General features: G+C 33.5%; 1 protein-coding gene across 1 annotated transcript; it reads right to left on the minus strand.

The window, feature by feature from the left end:
* Positions 1 to 12269: 12269 nt before the first annotated feature.
* On the minus strand, positions 12270 to 13190 carry LOC100927595 (olfactory receptor 14A16-like). Its single transcript, XM_023500123.1, has one exon. It carries the CDS (start codon positions 13188 to 13190, stop codon positions 12270 to 12272), a length of 921 nt encoding a protein of 306 aa, XP_023355891.1.
* Positions 13191 to 13404: the final 214 nt, after the last annotated feature.

Genomic DNA, 13404 nt, shown 5'->3' on the forward strand with positions numbered 1-13404 from the left:
GAAGTTCCCAGTGACTTTTCTGCTTGAATGTCTCATAGATTCTTCATGTCACATTATTTTCTGGGCATGCAAAGTGAAGAGAAATGATAACTCTGTTCATTCAAGGTACCACTGTAAGAAAAGATTAGCCTGGCAATTAAGTGAGGCATCTGAGTTAACTCATAACCCAGTTATTGAGTTATTTTTTTACTTATTTTTTAACTACCAAGTAGAATAGGGAAAAGATTTACTAGTATTTTTTCCACGCTTTGTTTCTTCTAAATATTGAAGGACATATGATTAGTAAGTACAAAGATTTTAATGAATCACTGACAAGAGCAACATAACTTAAGGGGACATGCCCTAGATTCAAATTCCTGTCATCCTGACTGAAGGATCCTGAACAGGTCAATTCTTTTTTCAGTGCTTCAGGTAATTCTTGAAAACACAAAGGTTCAGAACAGCTGCACATTTCCATTAGTGGACATATTCATTTTGCTTTCCCCAAATTGATGAACTCATATCCAATACAAAGCACCAGAAGGCAATGAAGATTTTCATGTGGGAGGAATTTAAAGGATTAAAAACTATAAATGGCATTAAGATACAAATGCCAGATAAAATTTTGATATTTCTAACTGAAAATGTCTAGCATGTCACTTCAGAAAGGAGTGAAACTCTGACCTCATAATATAAACATTCTAGATGTGACTTTCATTAAACCAAATCACTTGAAAATCAAATTATATAGAGATGAACTAGAAGAAATCTTTCTAGATTTTACAAATGAGGATTCTGGGGAATCCTGGATAGGAGAGAAGACTCATCATAGTATAACAGTAGTAGTTGACTTAGTCGATGTATCATTTACCCCAACCACACCAAGCTTCCTAAAAGGGTTGGAAGATTAATTGACTGATTGGCTTAATCAACTCTCTGACCCTTAAGATAGAATCAAAGATTTAGTCCTGGAAGTGACCTTGGAATCCATTTTCTTCACATTGTTGGCTAGGAAATTGAGACCCAGAAAGACAATGTGAACTGACACAGGTAATAAATGTGAAAGGTGAGATGTGATCCAAGTCCTTTGACTTTAAACCCAGGACTCTTCTCATTTCATGATGTTTCTCATGACAGTGAAGAAAGTGTTTATAAAATGTTTATACTCAACAGAGACTCTGTGATATTAAGTTGTGTAGTAATAACAAACATTTTTTTTTACATCCTATTGACATTTTTTGTTTTTAACATCACTTTGTTCTTCAAAAAGTAGCCTTCCTTATTCCTCTCCCGAGAGAATCTTTTCTTGAAACAAAGAAGGAAAATGAAGGGAGGAAGTGAAAAGGGAAAAGGTTGGAAGGAGACAGTTCAGCAAAATTAGGCAAATAATCAGTGGATTCTAGCGATGTAGCCAGTGTTGCACATCCATAGATCTTACTTCTGCAAAGAGGAGAGGAAGGTAAATTTTCTTCTTTTTTCTCTGGTCTCAAGTTTGATTCTTCTAGTTCCCTAATAGTATCCCTTTTTCATTTTACTGTTCTTTCAATTTACATTGTTATAATGAATCATTATGCATGCTGTTTTCCAGAGGTGTGGTGAATGGAGTCAGTTTAAACTGGCTCTTGGAAGGCAATTGTGAAATTTTCAGTGTGAGCATTTCTACCTCAGAAATCAGCAACTACTATATATGAGAGCTTGGTTTATGTTTTGTAATAAATATTGATTGACTGACTTCTCATTTTCAAAGATTAAAGCAAATTATGATAATGCAGATTAAACTTTTTTATAAAGCTTTTTGTTTTCAAAATATACGCATAGATAGTTTTCAACATTCACCCTTGAAAAACAGTGTTCCAATTTTTTCTCTCTCTGCCTCACCTCCTCCCTTAGACAACAAGTAATCCAATATATGTTAAACATGAGCAATTCTTCTTTACATAATTCCACAGTCATGATGCTGCCCAAGAAAAATCAGATTAAAAAAAGGGAAAAAATGAGAAAAAACCAAAATGCAAGCAAACAATAACAAAAAAGTGAATATCATGTTATGATCCACACTCAGCCCCCACAGTCCTCTTTCTGGGTACAGATGGCTCTCTTCATCACAAGACTATTGGGAGTGGCCTGAATCACCTTGGTATAGAAAAGAGCCATGTCCATCAGAATTTATCATAATATAATTGATATAACTGTGTTGTTGCTGTGAACAATGTTCTGTTGGCTCTATTTGCTTCACTTAGCATAAGTTCATGTAAGTTTCTTGAGGTTTCTCTCAAATCATTGCTGATTGTTTCTTATAAAATAATAATATTCCACTTATTCAGCCATTCTCCAACTGATGGGCATCCACTCAGTTCTCAGTTCCTTACCACTACAAAAAGGGCTGCTATAAATATCTTTGCGCATGTGGATCTTTTCCCCTTTTTTATGATCTCTTTGGGATACAGGCCCAGTAGTGATACTTCTGATAAAAAAAAAAAATATGATTTTTGATACTTCCTGATAAACAAGAAATATCTTCTGATACTTCTTGATAAAAAATCAAATTTAAGGGTCAACTCTGTGTCAGGCACTGTGGTAAGTGTTGGAAATGCGAAGGCAAAAATGAAACAGTCCTTACTCTCTTGAAGCTTCCTTTCTTCTGAGCACACACAGGCACTTTTGCATCATTTCCTCATTCTCTGAGTGATCCTCAAAATATATTGTTAGAAAAGACATTATAGTCACTGAAGATTAGAACTATCATATTTCTTTTTCACATACACACACATACTTTCAAAGATTTTTTTATCTAGATTTGAAAGCATTTTCATCTTTGACTAGTAAATTAGATTAAAAAACCATTTCCCTCCTTTCTTTTAATAATTAATGTGCTATTATGTACTTATGATTCTTCTGTCAAGTTAGACAATGTAAAGTGAGCCACTTTTATTACAATATTAATGTTATTGTGTACAATTTTCTCATGGTTCTACTTATTTCACTTTGTATCAACTCATGTAAGTCTTTCCTATTATTTTCTGAAATCTCATCATTACTTATAGCACAGTAGTATTTCATCACAATCAAATACTAAAACTTGTTCAGTCATTCTCCAGCTGATGGGTAGCCCCTCAGTATCCAACTCTTTGCCACCAGAAAGACTTGCTATGAATGCTTTTTTACATATAAGACATTTTCCATTTTTTAATAAATCTCTTTTCAGTGATAGCCCTATTAGGGGCATTGCTAGGTGAAAGAATATGCATGGTTTTAGAAGCCTTTTGAATCAGTTCATGGTTTGATCAACAGTGTCTTAGTTTTTCAGTTTTCCCACATCCCCTGCAACATTTGTGGTTTTCCTTTTCTATCTTATTAGTCAATCTAAGAGGTGTGAAGTAGTACCTCATATTCTTTTAATGTGAATGTCACTAATCAATAATGATTCAGAACATTTTCTAATATGTTATAAAGAGCTTTGAATTCTTAATCTGAAAACTTTATATTTTTGATCATTTATCAATTGGAATTTGATTTATTTTTCTGTATATTAAAGAGATGAATCTTTTCTAAGAGAAACTTGGTTGATAACTTGTATTCACAGCTATGATTGCTAATTGTATTTCTTTTCATCCTATTTCCCCACCTGATTATTCTATTCTCTCACTCCTTTTATCCAGTTCCTCCTCAAAAAGTGTTTTATTTCTGAATATAGCCTTCACCAATCTTCTCTTCCTTCTATGAGGACATCTTCTCTTCACTTATTCCCTTCTCCTTCTACTTTTTCTCTAGGGTAATACAGATTTCTACATCCAATGCATTTTATAAATTATTCCCACTTTGAGTCAATTCTGATGAAGATAAGATTCTTCCACTATAAAAGACCTTTTATATGTCATGGCAGATAATTTACCCCATTCTACTTTTCTTTTTCTTTTTCCCCAGTGTATTACTTTCTCACCCTTCATGTGATATCTTTTTAGAAATTCAATCATATTTAATTTACATGTATGTCATCTGGCTATATTCTCCTTCTAAGTTCCTTAATAATGAGTAAGTTCTTATAAGTTACAAGTATCATATTCTCATGTGGTGGGAATGTAAACAGTTTAACCTTCTTAAATCTTTTATGATTCACCTTTCCCATTACCATTTTGTGCTTCTTTTGAGTCTTGCATTTGAAAAGTCAGATTTTCTATTCAGATCTAGTCTTTCTTCAGAAATGCTTAAACATCCTTAATTTCATTGAATATTTATTTTTCCCCCTGAAAAATTACATTCACTTTTGTGGGTAGGTGATTCTGGGTTGTAATCCCATCTCCTTGACTCTACCTGGTTTAAGTATCAGCATCATATCTGTGTCATAAAAGGAATTTGGTAGGACTCCTTCCTTCCCTATTTTTCCAAGTAGTTTGTGTAGTATTGGAATTAACTGTTCTTTAAATGTTTGGTAGAATTCACATGTCAATCCATCTGGCTCTGGAGATTTCTTCTTGGGGAGTTCATAAAAATGTGTTCATTATAGTTTTTTCTAAAATGGGATTACTTTTATTTTCTCCATTGTTAATCTGGGCAATCTATATTTGTGTAAGTATTCATCCATTTTATTTAGATTATCAGATTTATTGACATACAGTTGAGCAAAATAGCTTCTAATTATTGCTCTAATTTCCTCTTCATTGATGGAGAGTTCACCTTTTTCATTTTTGATACTAGCAATTTCATTTTCTTCTTTCCTTTTTCTAATCAAATTAACTAAAGGTTTATTTATTTTGTTGTTTTTTTCATAAAACCAACTCTTAGTTATGTTTATTAGTTCAAAGTTTTCTTACTTTCAATTTTATTATTCTCCCCTTTTATTTTCCAAATTCAAATTTGGTATTTAATTTGGGGTTTTCAATTTGTTCTTTTTCTACTTTTTTAGTTGCCTGCCCAATTCATTGATGTTCTCTTTCTGTATATATATTTTTTTCCTTTAGGAATTGCTTATGTTGCATAAATTTTGATGTGTTGTCTCATTATTGTCATTCTCTTGGATGAAATTATTGATTGTTTCTATGATTTATTGTTTCATCCACACATTCCTTAAGATTATATTATTTAGTTTACAATTAATTTTTGGTCTATCTCCTCCTGATCCTTTATTACATGTAATTTTAATTATATCATGATCTGAAAAGGATGCATTTACTATTGCTGGCTTTCTGCTTTTGATTGTGAGGTTTTTATTTCCCAATACATGATCAATTTTGTGTAGGTTCCATGTACCATCAAGAAAAAATTTTCTCCCAAGACCTATTATACCTAATTTTTCTAAAATTCTCTTTAACTTCTTTCTTATTTATTTTGTGGTTCAATTTATCTAGCTTTGATAGAACAAGGTTGAGATCCTCCAGTAGTATAGGTTCACTATCTATTTTTATTTTTGCTTTTGCTTGATCTTAGATCAGAATTGCTAGTCCTGCTTTTCTTTTTCCTTCACTTCAGCTGGAGCATAATAGATTCTGCTTTATTTATAAGCAGACTGATAAAAGACCTTTACTTTATTTATACTTCTCTACTTTCTAATGTGTTTTCTGTAACCAATATATTGTAGGCTTTTAATCCAGTCTACTATCTGCTTCCATTTTGTGGGAGAGTTCATCCTATTCACATTCACAGTTAAAATGACTAACTCTGCATTTCCTGCCATCCTATTTTCCCCAAGTTATAGTTTTCTTTCTTCTTTTCCCCTTTCTCTCCTCAATAGTGGCCTTATACACTGTTAAAAGGGCACTTAAATGCCCCAGGGTGCAAGCATTAAACCTAATGTTTAAGCATTGGCTAGAAAGGATGACATGCAGAGTAGAATAATAATCTTAAATGGGTTTGATCTCCTTTAGCAAAAACTTGAGTCTTGAGTCTTACAAGGAGGGTTTTATCCAATTAGTAAAGGTGACAACAAAAACCAAAAAGCAGATTGAACTCCCTGAGAAGGGGCATATGTGCAGAATCCATCTGGATTAATCTAGATTAACAATAACATTAATAATCTATGGATTAAGTGCTTTTGGATAGGCCCAACTAATATAATGAAGATGACAATACTCCCTAAACTAATCTACTCATTTAGTGCTATACTAATGAAACTTCCAAGAAACTATTTTAATGACCTAGAAAAAAATAAAGAAAATCATCTGGAAGAACAAAAAGTCAAGTCTTTCAAGGGAATTAATGAAAAAAAAATCAAATGAAGGTGGCCTAGCTGTACCAGATCTAAAACTATATTGTAAAGCAGCAGTCATTAAAACCATTTGGTACTGCTTAAGAAATTGAGTAGCCGATCAGTGAAATAGGTTAGGTTCACAGGACAAAATAGTCAATAATATAGCAATTTAGTGTTTGACAAACCCAAAGGCACCAGCTTTTGGTGCCTTTTGGGATAAGAATTCATTATTTGACAAAAACTGCTGGGAAAATTGGAAATTAGTATGGCAGAAATTAGGCATTGACCCACATTTAACACTGTACACCAAAATAAGGTCAAAATGGGTTCATGACCTAGGTATATAGAATGAGATTATATATAAATTGGAAGAGCATAGGATAGTTTACCTCTCAGACCTGTGGAAGAGGAAGGAATTTATTACCAAAGAAGAACTAGAGATCACTATTGATTACAAAATAGAAAATTTTGATTATATCAAATTGAAAAGTTTCTGAACAAACAAAACTATTGCAGACAAGATTAGAAGGGAAGCAATAAACTGGGAAAACATTTTTACAGATAAAGGTTCTGATAAAAGCCTCATTTCCAAAATAAATAGAAAATTGAGTCTAATTTATAAGAAATCAAGCCACTCTCCAACTGATAAATGGTCAAAGGATATGAACAGACAATTTTCAGATGAAGAAATTGAAACTATTTCTAGTCATATAAAGAGGTGCTCCAAATCATTATTGATCAGAGAAATGCAAATTAAGACAACTCTGAAACACCACTATATACCTCTCAGATTGGCTAAGATGACAGGAAAAGATAATGATGAATGTTGGAGGGGATGTGGGAAAACTGGGACACTGATACATTATTGGTGGAATTGTGAACTAATCCAACCATCCTGGAAAGCAATTTGAAACTATGCTCAAAAAAGCTATCAAACTGTGCATACCCTTTGGTCCAGCAGTGTAAAGGGAAAGAGACTGTATGTGCAAGAATGTGGCAGCCCTCTTTGTAGTGGCCAGAAACTGGAAACTGAGTGGATGCCCATTCAATTGGAGAATGGTTGAACAAATTGTGGTATATGAATATTATGGAATATTATTGTTCTGTAAGAAGTGACCAGCAGAAGGATTTCAGAAAGGCCTGGAGAGATTTACATGAACTGATGCTGAGTGAAATGAGCAGGACCAGGAAATCATTATATACTTCAACAACAATACTATACGATGATCAATTGTGATGGACGTGGCCCTCTTCAATAGTGAGATGAACCAAATCAGTTCCAATAGAGTAATAATGAACTGAACCAACTACACCCAGGGAAAGAACTCTGGGAGATGACTATGAACCACTACATAGAATTCCCAATCCCTTTATTTTTCTCCACCTGCATTTTGGATTTCCTTCACAGGCTAATTGTACACTATTTCAGAGTCCAACTATTTTTGTACATCAAAATAACTGTTTGGACGTGTATACATATACTGTATTTAATTTATACTTTAACATATTTAACATGTATTGGTCAACCTGCCATCTGGGGGAAGGGATGAGGGAAGGAGGGAAAAAGGTGGAACAAAAGAATTTGCAGCTGTCAATGCTGAAAAATTACCTATGCATATATCTTGTAAATAAAAAGCTATAATAAAAAATAAAAAGGCTGTACATACCAATAATGAAGAAAAAATTAAAATAATTATGACCTATTTTCTTCAATTATATGCCAATAAATCTGATAGTCTAAGTAAAAGGATGAATACTTACAAAAGCATCGATTACCCATATTAGCAGAAGAAATGAATTATTTAAACAGTCCCATTTTATAAAAAAAAAAAATGAACAAACTATTAATCAATTCCCTAAAGAAAAAATCTGGGAGGGGGAAAGAGGAGCAGAACCAAGATGATAGAGAGGATACACCTTTCATTCTGACCTTCTCCTATAACCCTCAGACTAATTAGCAAAGCCATCCTCTGAACTGGTTCTTGACTAGCAGAATCCACCAATATTGGGAGTGCAACAAATTACCAGCAGAAGATAATTTCTCATTTTTCCCCTAATTGATCTGACTTTTCTTGTGCAGAATGATAAATGTGGAAATATGTTTTTAAAAACTGCACATGTTTAATCTAAAATTGGATTACTTGCCATCTAGAGAAAGGGGGAATGGAGGAAGAAAAATCTGAAACCACGAGGATGAATGTTGAAAGCTATCTTTGCATGTATTTTGAAAATAAAAGCTGTTATAAAAGAATTTTGAAGTAGTTTCTTTGATAAGGCCTCATTTCTCAAACATAAAGGGAACTGACTCAAATTTATAAAAATTAAGAACCATGGCCCAATTGATAGATGGTCAAAAGATAAGAACTCTGCCCAATGGGCCATAGAATTAAGTATAGCCTCTAATAATATTACTATTAATCATGAATCCCAAAAGAGAATTTTTTTAAAAAGAAAAGAGACTTATATGTATATAAATATTTATAGCACCTTTCTTCTCAGGGCAAAAAAGGAAACTGAGGGGATACCCATAAATTAATTGGGGAATGGCTGAATGAATTGTGGCATGTGATTATGATGGAATATTAATGTCCTTTGGGAAATGATGAGCAGGATGCTTTCAGATAAAACCTAAAAATTGCTCCATAAATACAAGCAAAGAAAATGTACCATGCACAAGGTCATAGCAATGTTCTGGGAAGTACAGCTGTGTATGACTTTGCTATTCTAAGCAATTCAATGATCCATACTACTCTCAAGGATTTATGATGAAAAACCCCTTTCATACCCAAAAAAATAACTGACTGAAGTACATTGTGCACCTCCCTCTGTCTCCCCATTTCTCTCTTTGTCTTCATGTCTCCTTGTGTCTCTCCCCACTTTGTGTCTCTTTGTGATTCTCCCCCTTTCCAACTCTCCCTGTGCCTCTGTCTCTTTTTTTTACCGTATTTTTCTTGAGGTATTTTTGTTGGTGGGGGAAATTTATGTTTTGTTTCATAACTTTTTTTTACAGAAATGTTTTGTATAACTTCACATGTGCTTTCTTAATGGGGGATGGAGAAAAGAGAAAGAATCTAAAATTCAAGTTTGTAAATGTAACTGGGGAAAAATACAAATATCATAAAAAATCCCAGAAAAAGAAAGCACATATAATAGAACAGATCCTATTCAGTTATTTAAAACATCATTGTGACCTTATATGATATATGGAAATAAGCATCCTATTGAAATAGGAAGAGAATTCTGATTTTAAAGATGATAAAACTGAGTTTCAGAGAAATTAAGTGACTTGACCATAGCTACACAGAAGGAAGGTCATTTGATCTGTATTTAAGTGCTCTTTTAAGTAGGGCAGCTGTTAGAAATGTTAGCTTTAACAATAAGAAAAGAAAAAGAAATTGAAAAAGTTAGAATAGGTAATGAGAAAACAAAATTATCACTCTTTGCAGATATTGTTATGATATACTTAGAGAATTCTAGAGAATCAACTAAAAACCTACTAGAAACAATGAACAAGTTTAACAAAATAGTAGGATACAAAATAAACCCACAGAAATCATAGACACTTATTTTAAGTTAACAATAAACGTCAGCAGCAAGAGATAGAATGAGAAATTGCATTTAAAATAATGTAGATAAAATAAAACATGCCAAGACAAAAGCAGGAACTATATGGACACAATTACAAAACATTTTTTCACACAAATAAAATTAGATCAAAACAACTGGAAGAATATCAAGTGCTCATGCATAGACCAAGATATAATAAAAATGAGAATTCTGCCTAAATTATACTACTTGTGCAGTGCCACACCAATCAAACTGACAATTTATTTTATGGAGGTAGAAAAAATAACAAAATTCATCTCTAGAAGAATAAAGTGTCAAGAATTTCAAGGAATTAATGAAAAATGCAAAAGAAGGTGACTTAGCTGCACCATATCTAAATTTATATCATAAAATTTTGGTCATTAAAAGGATATGGAAATGGGTAAGAAATAGAATAGTGTATCAGTAGAATTAGGCTGGGTTCACAATACACAATAGTCAATGACTATAGTAATCTATAGACTCCAGCTTCTGGGATAAGAACTTACTATTTGACAAAAATTACTGGGAAAACTAGAAAATGGTATGGCAAAAACTAGGCACTGACCAACATTTAATACCCTATAACAAGATAGAGTTGGAATGGGTCCATGATTTAGAGAAAAGAATGACACTATAAGCAAATTAGGAGAATAAGAGATAATTTACCTCATATCTCTGAAAAAGGAAGGAATTTATGGCCAAAGAAGACTAAAGAACATTATTAAATGCAAAATAGATAATTTTAATTACATTAAAATAAAAAAAGTTTTGTGTAAATAAAACCAATGCAGCCAAGATTACAAGAAAAGCAGAAAAGTAGAGGAATTTTTTTTTTTTTTACATCCAGCATTTCTGATAAAGTCCTCAAATCTAAAATGCATACCAACTTAACTCAAATTTATAAGAATACAAGCCATTCCCCAACTGATAAATGGTCATAGGATATGAACAGACAATTTTCAGAAAAAATTAAATCCATTTATATTCATATGAAAAAATACTCCAAAGCATTATTGATTAGAGAAATGAAAATTAAATCAGTTCAGACCTCTCGGCTAAGATGACAGGAAAGAATAATGATAAATATTGGAAACGATGTTGGAAAATGAACACTAATGCATTTTTGGTGAAATTATGAATTGATCCAATCATTCTAAATAGAAATATGGAAACGAATGCATTTTTGGTGAAATTGTAAATTGATCCAACCATTCTAAAGAGAAATTTGGAACTGTGCCCAAAGGGCTTTGAAACTGTGTGTATTTTGATCCAAAAGTGTCTATACTTGGTCTATATCTTAGATCATTAAAATATGAAAAAGGACCCACAAAAATTTTTGTAGCAGTCCTTTTTGTAGTGACAAGGAACTGGAAATTAAGTGGATACCCATAAATTGGGGAATGGCTGATAAGCTGTGGTTTATGAATGTAATGGAATATTATTGTTCTAAAAAAACAAAAAGGTGAACAATTTGATTTCAGAAAAGCCTGGAAAGACTTCCAAGTATTGATGCTAAGTGATGTGAGTAGAACAAGAGAAGATTGTATATAGCAACAGTATGATTACATGATGATCAACCACGATGGACCTGGCTGTTTTCAACAATGAGATAATTCAAGGCAATTGTGATAACCTTGTGATGGAAAGATCCATCTGCATGCAGAGAAAGAACTATGGAAACTGAATATGGATCAAAATATAGTATCTTCAGCTTTTCTGTTATTGTTTGTTTGCTTGTTTTTTTTTCTTTTTCCAGTTTTTTTCACTTTTTGATCTGATTTTTCTTGTGCAGCATGAATATGGAAATATGTTTGGAAGAATTACCCATTTTTAACCTTGCTTATTCTTTATTGGAGGGAATGAGGGGGCAGAGGGAGAAAAAAATTGAAACACAAAATTTTGCAAAGGTGAATATTGAGAACTATTTTTGCATGTATTTGAAAAATACAAAAAGTTATTAAAATAAAATGGGAAAAATAAATAGGGCAGTTGGGTAGGTTTTTGGATATTGTCTGACCTCAGAAGAATCTGAATTAAAATCCACTCTCAGACACCAACTGTGTGACCCTAGGCAAGTCATTTAACCCCTTTTGCCTCATAAATGAGCTGGAGAAGTAAAGCTGGAGAAATGAACTGGAGAAGTAAATGGCAAACCAGTCCATTATCTTTAACAGAAAAACCAGAAATGGGGCTATGAGCAGTCAGATATTACTAAAATGACTCAACAATCAAGAATCAACCATCTCTGAGGCATGAGCATTGAGGAAGACAAGGACATCTGAAAAAGAAACAGAGGGAATGATGAGAAAAAGATGAAACCAATCTGAGACCAGATTTGTTTTAACTCTGGTTTTCCTGACTCCAGAATCAGCATATTATAATATTAAAAAGTAAGATCATGAATTGTGGTGATAAAAAGCAAGTAGTATTATTCCTCTCCTTTAATGAAAAAATCCTCTATCATTTTGAATCATTCAAGGCTTGAATCTACTGGCGGAATCAAAATTCGAAGGGAGCATTACAGTGATCTCACCAGCTTTCTCAGAGCAGCTTTAATGTCCTTGTTCCTCAGACTGTAGATAATGGGATTAAGAGTAGGAGGCAGGATAGTATAGAAGACAGACACCATTAGGTCCACAAAAGAAGGACAGGTTGAGGTTGGTTTTAGGTAGGCAACTGCTGCACTATGAAGAAAAATAGTGACAACAATTAGATGAGGCATACAAGTGGAGAAAGCTTTAGATCGACCCTCTCCAGAGGGGATCTTCAGAACCTTTGAGAATATGTGAATGTAGGAGATGGCAATGAAGAAGAAACAGACAAAACTCAAAGAAGAAGTGACAGCAAGGGCTCCAAATTCAGCTGAGTAATCATCTGAGCAGGAAAGTCTGAGAATTTGGGGAATCTCACAAAAGAATTGATGAATCTTGGTAGAATCACAGAAAGGCAAGGAAAAGCTTGTGGCTGTGTGCAGGAGACCTGAAAGTCCTCCACTGAGCCATGAGGAAGCTGCTATCTTTACACAGGTACTTCTCTTCATGATGATTGCATAATGCAGGGGATGGCATATAGCCACAAAACGGTCGTAGGACATCCCTGTGAGCAAGGCTAATTCTGTACAGGCTAAGAAAACCACTAAAAACACTTGCATGATGCATCCTAGGAAAGAGATGGAGTGGCTATTGGCCAGAGTATTGCTGATGAATTTGGGAACAGTGACGGAAATGTAGCAGAGGTCTAAAAAGGACAAATGCTTCAGAAAAAAATACATGGGTGTGTGGAGCTGATCATCAAAAGTGGTAAGGGAAATGATGAGCAGATTTCCCAGCAGAGCTCCCAGATAAATTAATAGGAATAGCACAGCATATAATATCTGCAGCTCCCGGACCTCAGAGAACCCCATGAGGATGAATTCAGTCACCATAGTAACATTGGTCATTTTTTCCCTAGAAGGAGAAAAAGGGAGAAATAAGGTATGAAGTATAGACAGAGACATTGAATTATCAGAAAATATCATCAGTGCTGTCAATGATTAGACATCAAAATTGATATTAAAGTACTGTTTTTAGAGATGGAGCCAAGATGGCGGAGAAAAGGCAGGAACTTGCCCAACCTCTCCCCCAAACAGCTCCAAATTTCTTTAAATAATGACT

Source organism: Sarcophilus harrisii, chromosome 3, assembly GCF_902635505.1.
Source record: "Sarcophilus harrisii chromosome 3, mSarHar1.11, whole genome shotgun sequence".
NCBI classification, from domain to species: Eukaryota; Metazoa; Chordata; class Mammalia; order Dasyuromorphia; family Dasyuridae; genus Sarcophilus; species Sarcophilus harrisii.

Bases quoted from the DNA above. Each gene is read 5' to 3' on its own strand.
- LOC100927595 (XM_023500123.1), bottom strand. From the start codon at position 13,190: ATGACCAATGTTACTATGGTGACTGAATTCATCCTCATGGGGTTCTCT.